Source organism: Oryctolagus cuniculus, chromosome 14, assembly GCF_051225735.1.
Source record: "Oryctolagus cuniculus isolate XC-2025 breed Fujian yellow rabbit chromosome 14, ASM5122573v1, whole genome shotgun sequence".
Classification (NCBI taxonomy): Eukaryota; Metazoa; Chordata; class Mammalia; order Lagomorpha; family Leporidae; genus Oryctolagus; species Oryctolagus cuniculus.
In genome coordinates this window covers 16,420,467-16,440,807 of record NC_142880.1, presented here as the reverse complement: position 1 = coordinate 16,440,807, position 20,341 = coordinate 16,420,467, and the positions used below count along the sequence as shown (strand labels likewise).

The window sequence follows — 20,341 nt, the reverse complement described above, 5'->3', positions numbered from 1 at the left end:
ATTTGGATCATTTTTAATCATTTTTTAAATGTTCAAGTCAAATAAAGCCGGCGCCGTGGCTCAATAGGCTAATCCTCCACCTTGCGGCGCCGGCACACCGGGTTCGAGTCCCGGTTGGGGCGCCGGATTCTGTCCCGGTTGCCCCTCTTCCAGGCCAGCTCTCTGCTATGGCCAGGGAGTGCAGTGGAGGATGGCCCAGGTGCTTGGGCCCTGCACCCCATGGGAGACCAGGAAAAGCACCTGGCTCCTGGCTCCTGCCAGGATCAGCGCGGTGCGCCGGCTGCAGCGGCGGCCATTGGAGGGTGAACCAACGGCAAAAAGGAAGACCTTTCTCTCTCTGTCTCTCTCTCTGTCCACTCTGCCTGTCAAAAAAAAAAAAAAAAAAAAAAAAAATGTTCAAGTCAAATAAAATTATATGTATGTATGTATAAGAACCTTCATCCACTACCTCCTAGGGTACCCATTAGCAGGAATCTGGAATCTGGAATGGAGCCAGAACTTGAACCCAGGCACTCCAAAATAGGATGTAGCTGTCTACCAGCAGTGGCTTCACCTAAGTGCACAAAGTGTCTGCCCCCTCTCTTATGTAATCTTGAATGAACCACGAAGTACCTAGTAAGTGACCCTTTGAACAATTGCATTTAATGTCATCAACTTCACATCTATACCACTCTTTCAAAAAGGATAGATAATATTCAGTTTTTGTTTATAAATGCTATCAAGTTAGATAAAAGTAAAAAAGATGATAGCCAGACATCACTATCCTAAAGCTCCCTAGTGTAATGGGCCATGCATGGTAAAGTTACACCCTTGTCTATAAAAAGGGGGCCAAGCTGACTCCCAAGGTAGAAAGGATTTTAACCAGCAGACCAAGAGAACGCCCCACTCAGCAGTCTTCTGGAGGAACAGTCCCAGCAGGATGAGCTTCTTGGTGAATTGCATCAAGACCAGGCCAGTGAGGCAGGTAGAGGGCTGTATTCAGTTGGGCAGGGAGCTGAGGTCTGCCCAAGGGAAGTCAAGGCCCACAAACACACACAAGTAACTGCTCCTCCCTTCTGTCTTAGATCATGGAATAGAGGTGCTTCTTTTTCTTTTAAAAAGGATAAAAATAATACATGGAGACTTTTAAATTTTAGGGTCTTAACATTTCTAGAGACTAAGATCCATCCTCAGATGGATCCTCTCAGTGGAAGCTGAGGATCCCTTCTCAGGAAAAAGATTCATATGCACATGTAGACAGAAGTTTGCAAGGAATGTCAAGCTGTCTACATCCGTAGCCTCTAACCAGACACCACAGCTCTACCTTAGATTGACATATAGAATAGACTTTTGGTGATATGGCCCCCTCTGTTTGACATTTCTGGGTTCTCCAGATTATTAAGGTCTTCCTTGCAGACTGTACTGTAGTGGTTATTTTTCTCCCCATCTGTGCCTCTACTCATTCCTTGCTTTAGCTATAATCCACCTAAGTTCCATCTCTTAAGCTGTCTTAATTCAGTCTGCTCCAACCTAGCATCACCACACTGACCCTGGTAGACAACAGTAAGGGAGAGAAGAGGACTGTGAACCAGGCTAATAAATGTAAAAAGCAAAGATTATGGGTAGAAATGGCAATTTCAGGTAGTTCCAAGACTACTTAATTAAGCTGTAGCAAAGCTGAAACAGAGGTAAATATTCGGAAAAATTAGGCTGTTAAGATGTTTCACTTATTCACAGTTCTAATCCTAAACAATCAAATATTTTAAATTTTTTTCTAGCTATGTTCATTTTTAAACTCTAAAGTGTTGTAATAGTGTAAGGGAATATCACATGGGGCTATGATGTGATGTAAGAAAAGTTGTACATCGTATGAAATGTCAATCAGGCAAAAATATGAATCTATCTAACACCTCTGTCCAGTTTATAGAATTTTAACCTGCATCAGGGTGGCATGTACCAATGCCATCTCACTAGTCAAAGTGATCAGTTTCAGTTCACAATTGATCATAATGACAGGATTAATAGTCAAAGGGATCACATAAACAAGACTAATGTCTGCTAATAGTAACTGAAAGAATTAAAAAGGAGAGAACAACTCAACATGGGAAGTGGGATACACAGCAGACTCATAGAAAGGCAGATGTCCTAAATAGCACTCTGGCCTCAGAATCAGCCCTTAAGGCATTCGGATCTGACTGAAGAACCCATGAGAGTATTTCAAGCATAGAAAGCCAAGACACTCTGGCAAAAAAAAAAAAAAAAAAACCAACAGCAAACCTAAATGAAAGATCTCCACGAGTGAGATCCCAGTGGAAAGAATGGGCCATCAAAGAAGGAGGTACCTTTCTCTGAAGGGAGGAGAGAACTTCCACTTTCACTACGACCTTGTCTAAATAAGATCAGAGTTGGCAAACTCAAAAGGCTTCCATAGCCTTGGCAATCCATGACAAGAACCTCGGGTGATTACCAACGCCATAAACAAGAGTGTCAACTGTTAAGTCAACAACAGGAGTCCCTGTGAACTTACTCCCCATGTAGGATCTCTGTCCTTAATGTGTTGTACAATGTAAATTAATGCTATAACTAGTACTCAAACAGTACTTTACACTTTGTGTTTCTGTGTGGGTGCAAATGGTTGAAATCTTTACTTAATATATACTAAATTGACCTTCTGTATCTAGGATCTCTGTCCTTAATGTGCTGTACATTGAGATTTAATGCTATAACGAGTACTCAAACAGTATTTTTCACTTTGTGTTTCTATGTGGGTGCAAACTGTTGAAATCTTTACTTAATGTATACTAAACTGATCTTCTGTATATATAGAAAATTGAAAATGAATCTTTATATGAATGAAAGGGGAGAGAGAGCGGGAAAGGGGAGGGTTGCAGGTGGGAGAGAAGTCATCGGGGTGGGGGGGAGCCAATGTAGTCCATAAGCTGTACTTTGGAAATCTATATTCATTAAATAAAAGTTTAAAAAATTGACCTTCTGTATATAAAGATAATTGAAAATGAATCTTGATGTGAATGGAATGGGAGAGGGAGTGGGAGATGGGAGGGTTGCGGGTGGGAGGGAAGTTATGGGGGGGGAAGCCACTGTAATGCAAAAGCTGTACTTTGAAAATTTATTAAATAAAAGTTAAAAATAAATAAATAAATCCTTTAAAAAAGAATTTTAACCTCCAGATTTTCTACTTTTGCATTAACTCCTCCACCTATTAATTCCTTAATATTATCTCATTTTTTAAATGACTCTTCTAACATCATTTTAAATAAATCTGCATATTTAACAACCACCGCAAAACTCAAGTCAAATATTTTAAAAGGCAGACATATTCTGAGAATATTGAAAAAACATGTGTTTGTTTTGTAACTTTAGCAACAATTGCTCTAGATCTCTTAAAATGTTACCATTTAAATATAAGAGTAAGGACATACAATTTCTTCATAAGCCAGGTGTATTGACTATTGTAGAATTTTTTTTTTATTATTATCTGTTGCCACCAATGTGATCCAGTGAGAATCTGGCTTTCAAATAAAATGTAGAAGAAAGTAGCTTGCTAGTTAATTAATGTGATGCATCAAATTAGAGTCTTATTTTGTGTTTTTAAAAATATTTTTGGTATTGCAAGCTATATGTTTCAGAAATATTATGATGTTGATAACCAACATTGATTCTTCAGACTTCCACGTTACATAATCAGAAAACCTAGGACAGAAATTTTAAGGTGTGGATATACCACTGAGGCAGCATCCACAGTGAATTAGATACCCATTACAGCGTGTTCATTGAGAGGGGATAGACGTGTGCAGCAGTGAAAGGAATGTAAAGGAGGGAGAGATGTTGTTGGCTGTTAGTTCACAATATGGACAGGCACTGTATGTTATCAGAAGCAAGAAAGGCCTGCAGTGGTCTCTGTTTGACCTTTTCAGTGTTACTCAGAATTTGTCCATTTTAAGTGCACTATTATGTTTTTGATAGACAATTTATAGAAATTAATAGCAAACTATAGAAAAATTGCTCTTTTTCTTCAATAAAAAATATGTTTGCTAGGAAGAGAAATGACATTCCCATGAAATTGAAATCTGTATATTATATTATATTATATTATATTTCAACTATAATTTTTAGTAAACTTTCCTTCATTTGTTGTGCCGAACTACGGTTACTAGTATTAGTAGGATTCAAACCTTTTTTTGATTCTTTTTTCAGTTTCTTTATCTGGCAAGACCACTGTGAGTTCCCAGTATCTTCAGGCTAGGCTATTTTTTTAAAATCTTAACAGCCATTTAACTTTTTAAACCTAAAATTTTATAAGACATTAAAATATAACAGTTTGCCACATAAAGAAATATCTTAGGAAGCAAAATGATATTGAGAGGCTTCAAAACAGAAGATCTTTGTGGGCATTTAAAATACCAAGAAATTGCAAGGTTCTGGTGAAGAGCAGGCTAGTTAAATTGGAGAAGTCAAAGCAAGATACCCCTTTTGTATTGATGTGCCATCTACTGAAAGCTAGTAGACATTAGTCCTAAGTAGCTAACGGTGAACCTCTGGTACCGACTTCCCTGAAGCACTGCAATAGGAAGAGGAAGAAGAAACTTGTAAAAGAAACCCTCAGGGATTCCCCTTGTGATCCCTTTAATCCCTGAATTGTCAGACCACATGGAAAATAACAGAGCTGTGTAGTTCTGAGACTTAAGTGATATTATCTTTTTAGAAGAAAATACCAGGCCTTTTTATATCTCTGGGAAAAAAGAGGTTATGTGTTCAGTATAGAGAAGAGTGGCCTTGAGTCTGATATATGTATATGTTTTCATTTTAATATATTGCTATTATTTATGACTAAGTAGGTTGCACCTGTAGGAAAAAAAATTATAAGCAATGTTTTATTTACCTTCCTTAAAACAGATGATTCAACGAGAAGCAGATGTGAAAAGCAAGGTAACTGCAGTGGCATTGACAGACTCTGTTCACAATGTGTGGCATCAAGAAGCTGGCAAAACCGTTCGAGAATGGATGAGAGAGGTGAGACTTGGCTTCTTTCAGTGCTGAGATGAATGGGCGTGAACCTTTATATCTTGAGCCTCCACCAATTTGTATCACCTCTCCCCTCTACCTTTCTTTCTCAAGGTAGAAGACTGAAAGGGAATCAAAAATACTAGATGTGGTTAAAATAAGCATAGAAAACCCTTCAGAAGAACGACTGCTCTGTGAAAGCACACCCAACCCCCTTGGCTGTCTATAGAATACTATGTACGTGTGCAGGGTTCGTTAGGAACTTTGGAGATTCTCACTCCTGATGTTTAGTGTATCCGTCAGCTATTTGCATTGGTGCTTCTTAATCAGAAGAAAGAAGCTTGAAGTACACGCGTCTTGTGCTTCTCTCCTTGACAGGTGTCAGGGTGCACCACTCTTCAGTGGATTGGCTACTACTGCCAGTAGGGGGAGATGCAATTAAAAAGCTGAACTAGGATTGAGCCAGACCCTTGAGCTAGAGAAGCCAGGAGCTGGCTGAGGTCCAGCGTCAGGCTAAAGCTTCTGTCTGCACCTCCTAAAGACTGGCAAACCTGGAAGCTCACAAAGCTCACTGGACTGCTCCCAGCAGTTTTGTTTTTCCCTCTCAGACCATTATTTCTCTTCTTCCTATTGCAGGCACCTGGCTGAAATACATATATTTCATATATATAGAGAGAGAGAGAGATGTTTACTTTTGCATATATTTTTACTTTTATGTCATATATATTAACTTTTTTGATATTACAAGCAACTGACATCAGCTACCCCATGCTATGGTAATTATTTAGTCCAATCGTTTGCTTCCATTTATGTGAATGAGCTGGTTGACTTTCCTAGTTTTCTCTCAGTGTTTGTTATACAAGATCCACGTGTCCCTTCAGCTGACCACTCCCCATAGGATTGTGTAGAGGGTCAGTCCTCATTGTGCACTGTAAGGACCAGCGAGTTTATGTTGTAAGAGAACCTTGAGTAAATAGATGGATCTATGTAATCCCACAGTAGTGTTATAATATCACCAATCTTTGTCACTCTTGCTGCTGTTCTAGTCCTCATAATACCATAAAAGTAGAAAGCTGGATTTTTAAATCTGTTCTAACATGCTGGCTGCTTTTCCTATTTTTCCTTCCACAGTGTAGCTGCATTCTTAGTTGCGTTTTCCAAAGTTCTCAACTTCTTCAAAAGGAAATTTAGTGTACATTGATTATATTTTTAAATGCTATTTATGTGTCCAAATGGATACTTACACAGCTCCCAGCATTATCTAAGTAGTAGGATTACTAAATGAGCTGTTAGTAACTTTTGTCGTGTACTTACTACTATGGAATTTCGTACTTGGCCCAAATTAGAAACACCCATGTTTTCATCATTTTTTTTTTTTTTTTTGACAGGCAGAGTTAGACAGTGAGAGAGAGAGAGACAGAGAGAGAAAAGTCTTCCTTTTCCATTGGTTCACCCCCCCAAGTGGCCGCTACGGCTGGCGCGTTGCGACTGGAGCACTGTGCCGATCCAAAGCCAGGAGCCAGGTTCTTCCTCCTCATCTCCCTTGTGGGTACAGGGCCCAAGGATCTGGGACATCCTCCACTGCACTCCCGGGCCACAGTAGAGAGCTGCACTGGAAGAGGGGCAACCAGGACAGAATCCGGCACCCCAACCAGGACTAGAACCTGAGGTGCCGGCGCCACAGGCAGAGGATTAGCCTAGTGAGCTGCGGCGCCGGCCTCATCATTTTCTTAACTGGGAGTTTTTCATGTAAGTCTCATTCCAGGTGTGATAAATATAACAAAAAATATTTATATTTGCTTTTTAAGTCTCTCTAAGGTTGGATTTGGTGTCTCCTTCAAAAATCAGTGCACATTACTCTGCATTTTTCATTTAACAAAGATATGCAACAAATTTAATATTAATTTAATCAAAGCCCCCGTTTATTCCTCTGCAAGCATTGCTTTTATGAAATTTGTAAGATTTTATAAATGTCCTGGTTCTTGAATATTTCTGTCAGTTCCATCCATTATGCCTTAGGAAAGCAGCATGAAGAGTTTTGTATTCTGACTTAAGCAAATTGAAACCCCAGCTCAATCCCTTTTACCTAGCTGTTTAGTCTTAGGCAAGTTATTTAATCTCTTTGAGATTCAGTTTTCTCATCTGTAAAATATAAAACCCATCTGGCAAACATGATTGGGAAATAACATATGTAAAGAAATAGCACAGTTGTTGGCACTTGAAACAAGTTCTGTAAATTACACCTTTTTCTAGTGTTACCTTTTCCCTGATATACATGAACTATAAGCTCCTTTTTCTTTTATGAATTAGTTGCATATTGAGAATATCTTTCAAAAAGGAAGAATGACATACTGGAAATAATTTAGAAGAAGCAGAACTAAGTTTTGATGACTCTGGCTTAGTCACTCTCTAAGTGCATCAATAATTAAGGATATAACATTTATCAGCTCCATTGCTAAAACTTTTTGTCTTGGACCAGCGATTCCATCTTTGGGGGCCTGTGTCATAACTGTGAGTTAGAAACAATAAAATAATTTGTATTGCATCTTCTTCATGAACTACCTTAAGAATTAATTATGTGATGATCAAGAAGAATCCTTGAAGAGCCAATTGTACTACATAAAAAATGAGATGTGTTACTATAGGAAAATGAGATATATTGCTGTAATATCCCAGAGACAAACATTATCAGATTATTTTGATGGAGCTTTGAAACTATCCCTGCTCAGGGCTCTTCCTCAAAATGAGAACAAAAAGGGGAGGGTGTGATAGCCCACGTCAGACGCCCTGGGAATCCAACCATGTGTGTGACCTGTGGTCAAGAAGATTTCAGCGTGATGTGGCAAAAGAGGAGTCCAGTGTTTCCTCACACTTGGGATGAACCTCCAGCCCTTTCCTTTCTTGTTTTTTAGTCCTGACCCACTCTGCAATCTCCCTGAAATAACCAAGCAAGCAGCTCTGGATTACAGGAAACAGAAAGGGTTGTGTCCAGGAGCATGGGTGTTGGAAGAAGGGTGTGGATGGATAAACTTTGTGTCCCTCAGCCTCTCATTTCTCTGCCACCTCCTCCTCTCGCTTCATTTGGAATCAAAAAACTGAAATAGTTTGCAAATATCCCTCCCAAGAAAAACACCACAGGGATGAAGGTCGAAGGGGCCACTTTTGGCAATTTCTGAAAGTGAAACCTACTCCCAACTGAAAGACCAAGCGTGGGCACTAAGGCAGCCTCATGAGGAGTACAGAGTGACTGAAAGCTGCTACCAGAGGCACTTCTTCCTCAAGCTCCGGGTCTGTCAGGGCCTGGCAGGCAAATATGGTTTCCTGACTTGTAATCCTGCCTCTCAGTGTCCCCAGCCCAGCCAGCTGCTAGATTCTTCATGAGCAGTTGGAACCCTTTCTATCACCGTTCAGCTCACAGTGTAGGCCCTAGAAATGCAACTTGGTCCCCGTCTTCATAGCTGTGCTTGTTTGAGGGCATACAGCCTTCCATGGGAACCATCAACATCTATGGCAAGGATTCCTAACTCAGACACACTAAAAATGAACAGAAGACTAGGCTCAATCAGAGCAGCAAGCAGCTCCAAATACCTCCCAACACCCTGCATAGGAATAACTACTACCTACTTTCCTTTTAAGTATGATGAACTAAGCTCTAAGCTTTGTATTTAAAAAAACTAATTCATTTTCGATCTACCCTGAAAACCTGTCAGCCCCTTGGTTTACATGTCAGAGGTAGGTGCTCAGCACTGTGGCCTCTGGGCCCTTTTAATCTATATCATTAGCTCCCAACTTGGATTTAACAAAGAGGAAAATTTACAACCCCAGGAATCTGTGGTCGTAATCTCAGAATAAAAAGACATTTTGGCTGAAGACATTCAGCTTTAAGAAATGCTCACCACCTTGCCTGTTAGCTTTCCTTTTGCCAAATCTGAGAGACACTGATCGTGTGGATCTGTCCCCGTCTGCTGGCCCTGCCCCAGGGCTTCTTCCTCTGTGCAGGCTGCATGGTGATGGAGAGGGCCACAGGGCAGACTCAAGCCTGGCACTGCTGGCACCCCTGGCCCAAGTGCCTTGTTCCTACTCGAGACACCACAGAATAAGCACTCAGGGCTGTCAGTGCACTCCTTTCATGCTTTGAATTTCAGAAGGGGTTTCCTCCTGGTCTGCCTGTGTCCCCTCATGGGACACTTCAGTACTGTTCTTCTCAGCTGAAGAACTTGAGTAGGCTACAAATTGGGGCATTGAAAAAGAGGATAGATAAGGATTAGAAAGACTGTGAGAGAGATTTGTTTCCTACACGACAGAAGCATCTCAGAATTGGGAGTTAGATTTGGTAAGATGGACTTCGATCAGACTGAATTCATTTGTAATGGCTGTATGCCTTACATTCCTTATATTTTCCAGTTTGTTTGTGTTATCTTATTCATTGTGCTTTATTCTATTACAAACAGCTTCAGACTTCTGTCCTTGTCTCTCTCTATTTTTCCCATGTCATAAAAATGCCTTAGTACATGGCGCCTCCATACACAGTTGCACACACACATTCTTCAAAACTATAGTACCAAATCTCTGCAGTCCTTCACAGGCTCTTATCATTCCACAGAACTTTGGAGCATATTCACTTTCACTGTAGAGTGTTTAACTTGCATCTGATTTTTATGAGAGGGCAAAGCCTTAAACATCTGGCCTAGATAAAAACTGAAATTTCAAAATCATAAAATGTCAACCTGTATTTTGCTTTAAGTGTTTGAGTTAAGGTGACCTGTAAAAAATGGCCCAAAGTTCATTTTTTCCAGCTTTTTAAAGTCAATAATAAGTTAAAAATGATTAATCAACTGCTTATTATAATATGCCATCACTTTTATTAATACTCAAAAATCCTGTAAGACATGGTTTTACATATGTGAAGTGTAGGTGAGCAGTATTAAGACTGACATATCACCTGGGTAATAGCCGACTTTCATCAGATGTGGAGGTTACTAGGAGGATGAATAATAATTAAAATATATACCTAATCGCTGCCTGTCTGTTGGCAGTGCTAATTGCTGTCATTGAAAAGACTGAATTGTTTAAGAAAAAGATAGAGAAAGAGAAAGTCATTCTTCATTGAAGCTATCTCCCTGTATCATTGGGAGCCTATTTTTAGTACCTATAGAAGTCATGATTTTTGAATTTATTAAGGGCTGTGATGAATGATAAAACAAATCATCCATTTACATATCTTGACACTGCTTTGGAGAATACTTATTTCTTACAAGCAAGTGTCACATTGTATATAAAAGCTGGCTAATTGTGTGCTAATCTTCCGCATTATCTAGAACTCTCTGATGTGTATTCTATCAATGGTAATATTAATTTTACTTATTTCAAATGTATGAAATATCTTCTAAAACCCGGTTTCCTTTATAATTTCTACTCTCTCACATTGTATGATTTTGCATTCAGCTGCTAATTAAGATTAGGAGTGCATATTATAGAATATGTATCCACTTTAAACCCGTGAGCTTTTGTTACATGTCGAAAATACTAATATTTTAGCCATTTTAAATGTAAAAAGAACGAAAGCATTTAAGAACATTACTCGATGTTGTGTTTGTTTTCATGTTTTTTTCCCCCTACTCAGTTCAATAGTTTCATTGATCCACTGTTTCTTACAAAAATCTGCCATGCTTTGTGAACTTCACTTTCTAATCTCATACAGCAACCCTTCCTTTATGTTATTTCTGCTCTCCCTGGTCCCACAACAGTAGGGTTGCCTTGACAAATCTATTCAAAAGCCATTCCTCGGCCTTTATTGGTGGGGACTGGGGCCTTTGAAATTCTCTCCTCACTGCAACACAGCTGACATCTTCTTCCAGACAGAATGAATTAAGGAAATACAATAAGACACTTGATCTACCAGTCAAGGATCTTTCCATAGTGAGGACGGATTCCATGGTGCACAACCAGGGCAGCAAGCATCTAAAAATACACAATACATGCTTGTTTATCAGAATAGCAATCGCCGATTTTTCCAACATGATTGATGGGATGATTTCTTTTAAAATAAAATCTGTCTGGAAATTCATTGTGTATGTGTGTCTTTGTGTGTCTGTGTGTGCTAAGAAGTTTTTTTAAAAATCATGTGACGTTAATCACATTTTTTAAGCCACACTCCAACCACAGCCTTAAAATATATTAAAGGGATATAGACTGTTTTTACTTCATTGGTCTGAATTGTAAATCATCAAACCTTAGAAACTGATCTTTAATATTGAAGGCTTTGTGTCCTCAGACACACAGCTACAATTCACCAGGTTGTTTTCATTTATAACTATTTTCATACTGCCTCCATTGAAGCAGATCAAAGTAAAAACTAAAAGAGTATATGTGTATGGGCCAGATTTGAGAAATACATACAACATACAATGTAGTTCTGTAATAGAGTTTAGAAATTAACTATTCCTTCATGTGTTCAAATAAATAACTTTTTCCACTCAAAAAGTAAAAAATGGACACCTTTTTCCAGTTTTCCTTAACTATGATGCTTTTGTTTATTTCTTGAAAGTATATACCTTCTCTTGAAAGTATATTGCATCATGGTGCATAGAAGGTTATGTGCCATTTAAAGGTCAGCACAGATGTATGCTGAACCGTAAAAGATAAACTTTTTTTCAGAATCATGTTAGTCTTGTGTAATTACTAAGTGTTTACATAAGAAAAAAATCTAGGTGTATAGAAAATAAATTGAATATACTTGCAGTGATTGATTTTATAGTGTAAATTAATCTCTCCAGCCTAAATATTTGGAATTATCATGAATTCTGTTTCTACAGTGTTGTCTTTGTTATATTACAGAACTGTTGTAACTGGGTCTCTAGCTCAGAACCATTGGATACCTCAGTGGAGTCCATGCTGCCAGACTGCCCCAGAGTTTCTGCAGGTATGTTTTTGATGCGAGTATATGGTTTGTTGTTTGTTTGTCATTTGGGTTTTTGTTGTTGCTGATATTTTAAGGCTGAGAATATGTTAAATGAGATGTAGATTCTATTTTTGACTTGTTCTGCCTTCAGTTGTTGGATGAATTATTGATAATGTACAGTATTAGTCCAATCTGCTATCAGAAATTTGTTTAGTTTAAAATGCTCGCCAACAAACTCAGTGAGATAGACAGGTGAAACAATTCAGAATTAATGCAGACAGTTGCTGTTGGAGCTTATGGAGGTGAGATATACATATATAAGTACCTGAAAGACTGAGTGGCCATATGCTGTTTGACTGGAAAGTTGTCTGTGATTGAGTTCCCACTCATCAAGGCTATTGTGTGGCCTAGAGTCTTTAGAAAAAAATTTGGTCATGCAAAGATTTTAGCCAGTATTTGTGTGTTAAGATTTGGATTGTAGAAAGACAGTCAAGATGGCCTCATAAGAGTAAGGAGCAAGGAGCAAGGACGGGAATGGATCTGAAGATGTTCACAGGGAACAAAGGCACGACTGGCCTAACTGTATGGGAAGGAAGGGAATGAAGAGGTGGGTGCCTCGCAAAGCAGTTGGGCTCCAGGAAGTTTAGAGATGGATTACTGATTTCCAGCCTATAGGATTTTTACTAGAGTCTCTAGGTAAGAGAATAACATTTGTCATTGCTTTCTGAGTTTGACTTTCACAGTTCCCAAACAATTTGGATAGTAATACAAAGTGAGCGGAGGTATCTGGTTATGATTAATAATCTAAAATGGGCTTCTGCCGGCGCCACGGCTCACTAGGCTAGTCCTCCGCCTTGTGGCGCCGGCACACCAGGTTCTAGTCCCGGTCGGGGCGCCAGATTCTGTCCCGGTTGCCCCTCTTCCAAGCCAGCTCTCTGCTGTGGCCAGGGAGTGCAGTGGAGGATGGCCCAAGTCCTTGGGCCCTGCGCCCATGGGAGACCAGGATAAGCACCTGGCTCCTGCCATCGGATCAGCGCCGTGCACCGGCCACAGCAGCCATTGGAGGGTAATCACAAAGTGATCCAGACAATGAGTAAAAACCAACTGCAAAAGGAAGACCTTTCTCTCGGCCTCTCTCTCACTGTCCACTCTGCCTGTCAAAAAAAAAAAAAAAAAAGTAAAATGGGCTTCTTCTGGCTGTAGATTCTGGAGAATGAGCAGAAGTTTGGAACACAGGCTACTCTATGTAATGATGATCATGACAACTTAATCACTAAATAAAATTGCAAATATGTAAAGGAAATCATTCAGATTCCAGGTAAAGCATGCTTATTATAACTAGATGTCACCATCATCAATATATAAATTTCAGCTGATCTGCACTATCATTGTAGCTAAATTTTATAGGTTAGGTAAGGGTTCAGTCAGAGTTATGGACCCTCTAGGGGTAGATGATACAATATGTATACATATATATGGGGGTTGTGGGTGTGTGCAGATATACAATCAGTTTTCATTATTACTGTAGTTCTGTTCTGTGAAGTTGCTGAGGGCACCGAATTAGCAAACACTGATTCATTGCTCCTAGGGGAAATACAAGGTTGGATTCCTGTGAGGCTCTGTACACATTCTTTGTCAACCAGTCTTTAACCTTTTTATTTAAAGACATCTTACTTAATATGTGTGATTTATTCCCATTAAACTCTTGGCCAATGGTACTGCAGCTCATGACAGAATAAAGCTCACTGAACACATACATTTTCATCATCAGACACATCACAGCCTTGTTGTGCTTGGGAATACTTCAGCACTACATTTGGGGGCCATTTCAAACAGTGAAATCACCACAAAAGCACAAAATATGAAAAATATAGCAATAAGTAATCTGTGCGAAGGATAACTGTTCTGCGATATGAGAGCTGAAACAAGAAAAGAGTATGGCCTTGCTTCTCCTCAACTAGAAATGGTGACTCAAATTTTTTTGCCATACTGTACATAGCCTAATCTGTAAATGATGGCAAAAGTGCCACGAGTATTGATTGTGGGGTTGCAAACAAATTTTGGAGAATAGGTGAACTCACCAGTTTAGAATCAACAAATAAGGAAGACAGACTGAGTGTCAGAAAGGATTTGTTGCTGGTATCTGACCAGAGGTGGTTAAGCAGTCTGCGTAAGGATATTGACTTTACATCTCATGCTGGATGGAGCTGGAGTCACAGAGCAGGCAGGTGCTAGGGGAAGATATTGTAAAGGGGCAGAGAGCTGGAATGATCTAGAACCCATAAGCAGGAGCTGGTGTTCATGAAGAAGGGAATGGACTTTAGCCTGTGTCAGTTCTTACTGCCTCTGTCTTTGATTTCTGTGCATGTACTGTAGCAGCCTGTGCCATGTCAGGGAGTTAAGCATACACACACCTGCTCCAGGAGTCAGAGATGCCAGAGCTCTGAGGATCCGGAGGAAGGTGGAGCAGATGCCATCTTCGCTGTTGCCGGCTGCCACAAAGTGATCCAGACAATGAGTGAAAGCCTGTGTGATCCAGAAACGGCTTGCTGCTTCACTCTTTTTTAAAAAAATTTTGATCAAAAAACAAGACTTGTACATTTTTATAGGGTAGAGTGCAATTTTTCAACACTTGGACATAGCATAAGCCAACCCATTCAGCCAACCAGCCTTTTATTTCCTTATCTTGTCTTTCTGTTTGGAGCCTGCCGGCTCCTCCCATCAGTTCCTTATACAGTAGGTAGCACGTCGCTGTGAGCCATGTTGCTCCACTGTTCTGTGGAACCCTAGCACTTGCTATTTTGAGCTGTGTAGTGGTACCTGTTATTCACCCTTCCTCAACTCCCACTCCTCTGCCCTCTGTAGTTTCTAGTAGTCACTGTCCTGAGTTCAGCAGGTCAACTTTTTTTTTTTTTAACTTCTACATATTAAAGAGAACCTGGAGTATTTGTCTTTCAGGGTCTAGCTTATTTCACTTAACATAGTAATCTCTAGTTCCATCTGTTTTGCTGCAAATGACCAAATTTCATTCTTTTTATGGCTGAGTAATATGCCAGTGTGTGTATATCCCACAGTTTCTTTATCCATTCATCCATCAGTGGACACTTAGGTTAATTCTTTATCTTGGCAATTCTGAATAGTGCTATAAGGAACAGGAGAATGCAGCAGTCTTTCAGCATATTTTCGTTCCCTTGGCTTATATTCCTCATCGGAGGACATTGGGTCATATATGGTAGCTCTAGTGTAAGTTTTTGATCAACCTCTGTATGGCTTCCTTACATAATGGTATACTAATTCACATCTCTGACAGTAGCATTTAAGGGTCCCTTTCTTCTGCATCCTTGCCAACACTTGTTTTTTGATTTTTGTTCATATCCATTTGAACTGGAATGAAATGATATCATTGTGGTTTTGATTTATGTTTTCATGATGACTAGTGACACTCAGCATTTTTTCCATGTATTTGTTGGTCATTTCTGCTTGTTTTTTTTTTTTTCTGTAAGAAATATCTGTTTAGATCCTTTTCCCACTTAATACTTGAAACCTCCAGATGTGGCACTGGTGTTGTGCCACACTGGGCTAAGCCACCACCTGTGATGCTGGTGCAGTTTGTGTCCCAGCTGCTCCACTTCCAGTCCAGCTCCCAGCTAATGGCCTGAGAAAAGAAGCAGAAAATGGCCCAAGTGCCTGGGCCTCTGCCACCCATGTGGGAGATCCAGATGAAACTCCTGGCTCCTGGCTTCAGCTTAGCCCCAGCCCTGGCCATTGCAAACACTTGGGGAGTGACCGAGTGAATGGAAGACCTCTCTCAGCACACACACTCTCTCTCTTTCTCATGAATAAATCCTTTTTAAAAATAAAGTAAACCCCAAAATGTACCTTGCAAAAAAATCCTTTTTGTATCATCCAAACAAGAAACATACAGGAGGGGTTGGTGATGTGGTATAGCAAGTAATGCCACCACTTGCAACACTGGCATCCCAATATGAGGGTCATTTCATATCCCAGCTGCTCCACTTCCAATCCAGCTCCCTGCTAATGGCCTGGGAAAGCAACGGAGGATGGCCAGAGTGGTTGGGCCCCTACACCCACATGGGAAACCCAGATGAAGCTCATGGCTCTTGGCTTCGGCCTGGCCCAACCTTGGCTGTTGCAGCCATCTGGGAAGTGAATCAGCAGGTGGAAGACCTCTATATCTCTCTTTGTGTCTCCCACTCTCTGTAACTCTGAATTTCAAGTAAATAAATAAATCTTTAAAAAGAAAGAAAGAAACATATAGGAAAAGGAATTCTGGGAAATATAGTTCAATGTAGCCAAAATGACACATTAAAAAGCTGCCACAATCTACCCCTTGCCAAGTTGGCACTTGTTTAGATCTTGAAACAGATTTAATCTCCCAATAAAGTCATGTGTCTCCTAACATGATACAGCTGTCCCATGTCCAACTGAACACATACTTTTCCTTTCCCCAGAAAAAAAGTGCAAAGTCCCTTTATTGTTCTTGGCAGAGTTTCGTTCTTCTCACCTTTGATATCTTGAAATTTAAATACTGAAAGATAGAATTAATTGCTATTGACGTATCTTGCATTAGATGATAAGTGTATAAGAGATAAGATAAAAAAAAAGTATACACACACGAACTCTTCATATTACAATAGAGAAAAATACTATTATATTCCTCATTTTTGCATCTGATCGTAGTTGCAGCTGATCTTTATAACTGAGTTTGAGTCTGACGGGGAGAATTGATAGGAGGCTGGGTACCCACGTAGGACTGTGAGGTACCCCCAGCCTCTCAACTCATCACAGATTCTGGGGCTCAAACCATCAATGCAGAGCACACATAGGCAGCAGGCCCTGGGCATGTCTACCTCTCTGTGGAAAGGACAGGCTAGTTGGGGGAAGCAGATCATCTGCAACCTGTGACTGTGTGAGCCTGTGTGCTGAGACTGTGGGAACTCTGTAACTACACAAGAAGGCACAGGGTATAGCTGGGTCTCTGGATAGTCACTGTGTGTGGTGCCAAACGTTCAGAGCTCCCTGATTGCTTAGGGTGGGTCACGGCAGTGGGATCTATGCTGCCCTGAGGATTGCTCAGATCCTTTGTGAGGTGCATGCAGCAGCATGGGTGCGTGTTGTGCCCACTCTGGGCTAACCTTGGGCATTTATCACTTTGGAAAAGAGGAGGTGACAGTGTGATTATGCAGAGATGATCATGCACTCCTACCTGCAGACAAGAGGACTTGATGACTTGGGTGTCACCCTGGATACTCACCCTACCCTGGAGCACTGACCAGAACGTCCTGGAACACCCAGCACACACCTCTGCACACTTACTGAATGAGCAGACACTCTACTAAGCCACAGAGGTTTAGTTCAAAGATAAAAGCCATCAGAGTTGAAAGCCAAAAAGTATTTCCACAAATACTTAAAAATACTTTAAAAATAAATGCAGAAATTCAAGAAACATTCTAGAATAAGGAAGAAAATATGACTACCCCAAACTTCAAAATTGGAATGTGAATAAAAAGACATTGAAGAAATGCCTGAAATGGAATTCAAAAGATTAATCATAGGATTACTCAGAAGCAGTGAGAAGCAAATTCATAAGTTAAAGAAGTCCATACATGACATGGAAGAAAAATTCTCCAATGTGATTGAGATTTTGAAAAGAAATCTGAAATACTAGAAATGAAGAATTCAATATGTGACATGGAATGCCTTAACAATGACTTGTGAGGGAGAAGAAAGAATATCTAACCTAGAAGACAAAGCTTTGGAAATTTCTCCACCCCAAAAAAAAAAAAAAAAAAAAAAAAAAAAAAAAAAAAAGGAGAGAGAGAGAAGAAGAAGAAGAAAGTACAAAAAAAAATTAAGAAAGGTATTGAAGATAATTGAAGATATATGGGATATTATCAAACGACCCAACATCCAGATCTTAGGAGTTCCTGAAGGTGTGGAAAGGGAGAATGTACTAGAAGGCCTATTCAGTGAAATAATTACAGAAAACGTTCCTAACTTGGAGAAAGAAAGGGACATTTGAGTACATGGGGTACATAGAATTCCTAACAGACATGGCCTGAAAAGATCTTCACCACAACACATTGAAGTCAGACTTTCAACAGCAAAACATAAAAGATTCTGAAATGTGCATGAGAGAAATGGCAGATTATATTCAGAGGATCTCCAGTTAGACTCAAAACTGACTTCTCATAAGAAACCCAGCAGGCTAGGAGAGAATGGAGAGACATAGTCCAAGTCTTAAAAGAAAAAAAAGTCAACCCTGAACACTGTATGCTGCAAAGCTCTCATTTATGGATGAAGGTGAAATAAAGACCTATAACAATCAGAAGTTGGAAGAATTTGCCACCGCTCGTCCAGCTTTACAAAAGATGCTTAAGTATATGCTACACACCAAAACACAACACAAAAAGATAGTCATCATTATGAAATGTGAAGGGAGAAAATCTCCCAGTAAAAGTACAAAAGAATCCAAAGCAAACAATAGGACTATTTATGTAAAAATGGCAGGGCCAAGTCATTACTTATCAATGGTAACCTTGAAAGTAAGTGGCCTCAACTCTCCAGTTAAAAGATACAGACTGAAAAAAAAGATACAGACTGGCTGAATGGATTAAAAAACAAAACTCATCTATTTGCTGCTTATAAGAAACACACCTCACCAACAAAGATACCTCAGACTGAAAGTGAAAAGACAGAAAAAGATATTCCATGCTAATGGAAAGCAAAAATGGGCAGATGTAGCCACCTAATATCAGACAAAATAGACTTTAACACAAAAACTGTTAAGCGAGATGAAGAAGGGCACTATGTAATGATTAGGAGACCAATTCAACATGAAGATGTGACTGCAATAAGTATATATGCACCAATGCCCAGGGTGCCTGGCTACTTATAACAAATATTGATAGATCTTAAGGGACACATAGACTTCAATACAATTGCAATGGGGGACTTCAACACCCCACTTTCATCAATTGACAGATAAACTAGGCAGAAAATCAACAAAGAAACACAAAACTAATCTACACTATGGACCAAATGGACCTAACATATCTACAGAACCTTTCATCCCATAGTTGCATAATATACATTATTTTCATCAGTACTTGGAACTTTTTCTTGCATAGAGCATATGCTAGGCCAAAAAGCAAGTCTCAGCAAATTCAAAAAATTAAAATTTTATTATGCCTCTTTTCTGACCACAATGGAATGAAGTTGGAAATTAACAACTCAAGAATCTCTAGAACATATTAAAACACATGGAGACTGAACAACATGCTCCTGAATGAACAGTGGGTCATAGAATAAATCAAAAAGGAAATAAAAAAAATTTCTGGAAATGACTGAAGATGACAATACAATGTATCAAAACTTATAGGAGACAACAAAAGTAGCATTAAGAGGAAAGGTTACAGCAATTGGTGCCTACATCAAGAAACTGGAAAGGCACCAAATGAATGATCAGTTCATCTCAAGGACCTGGAACACAACAACAAATAAACCCAAAATTAGTAAAAGGAAAGAAGTAATTAAAACTAGAAAAGAAATAAAAAATTGAAACAAAAAAATGCAAAAGATCAGTGAAAGGAAGAGTTGGTTTTTTGAAAAAAAAAAATCAACAAATTTGATACAGTATTGGCCCAACTAACAAGAAAAAAAAAAGGAGGAAAAGACCCAAAGCAAATCAGAGATGAAAAAGGAAATGTAACAGATACCACAGAAATACAAAGAATCAGCAGGAGTTACTAGAAAGAGCTATATGCCAACAAATTAGAAAATGGATAGATTCCTGGACATTTACAATCTACCAAAATTTAGTCATGAAGACACAGAAAACATAAACAGACCAATAACCTAGATGGAGATTGAAACAGTATCATAGACACTCCCAACGAAGAAGAGGCCAGAACCAGATGGCTTCATGGCTGAATTCTACCAGACTTTTAAGAAGAACTAATTCCCATTCTTCTTAAGCTACTCAAAACAATTGACAGGGAATCTTATCAAATTGCTTCTTTAAGGCCAGCATCACCTTAAATCCTAAATGAGAAAAAGATACAACAGAAAACTATAAACAAATATCCCTGATGAACATAGATGCAAAACTCCTCAACAAAATACTAACTTACCAAATCCAACAACACGAAAGAAAGAAAGATTCTTCACTCAGACCAAGTGAGATTTATCCCTGGTATGCAGGGATGGTTCAACATTTAAAAATCAATCAATGTGATACATCACATTAACAAACTCTAGAATAAACCAATATGATTATCGCAACGGATACAGAAAAGCATTTGATAAAATACAACAACTTTTCATGATGAAAACCTTAAGCAAATTGGGTATAGATGGAACATTCCTCAGACAATTTATGACAAACCCACTGCCAGCATCTAATTGAATGGGGAAGCA

The 20,341-nt window shown here is 39.3% G+C and overlaps 1 protein-coding gene across 11 annotated transcripts in view; it reads left to right on the top strand.

Annotated features, from left to right (window-relative positions):
• The window catches only part of ARB2A (ARB2 cotranscriptional regulator A), a 466,145-nt gene that overhangs the window by 296,015 nt on the left and 149,789 nt on the right, over positions 1 to 20,341 (top strand). For all 11 annotated transcript variants that reach the window (XM_008261940.5, XM_051853996.3, XM_089313035.1 and 8 more), the window contains 2 exons: positions 4,894 to 5,010; positions 11,839 to 11,923. In XM_008261940.5, the coding sequence (XP_008260162.2) occupies positions 4,894 to 5,010; positions 11,839 to 11,923 (202 nt within the window). The remainder of the gene's footprint in view (positions 1 to 4,893; positions 5,011 to 11,838; positions 11,924 to 20,341) is intronic.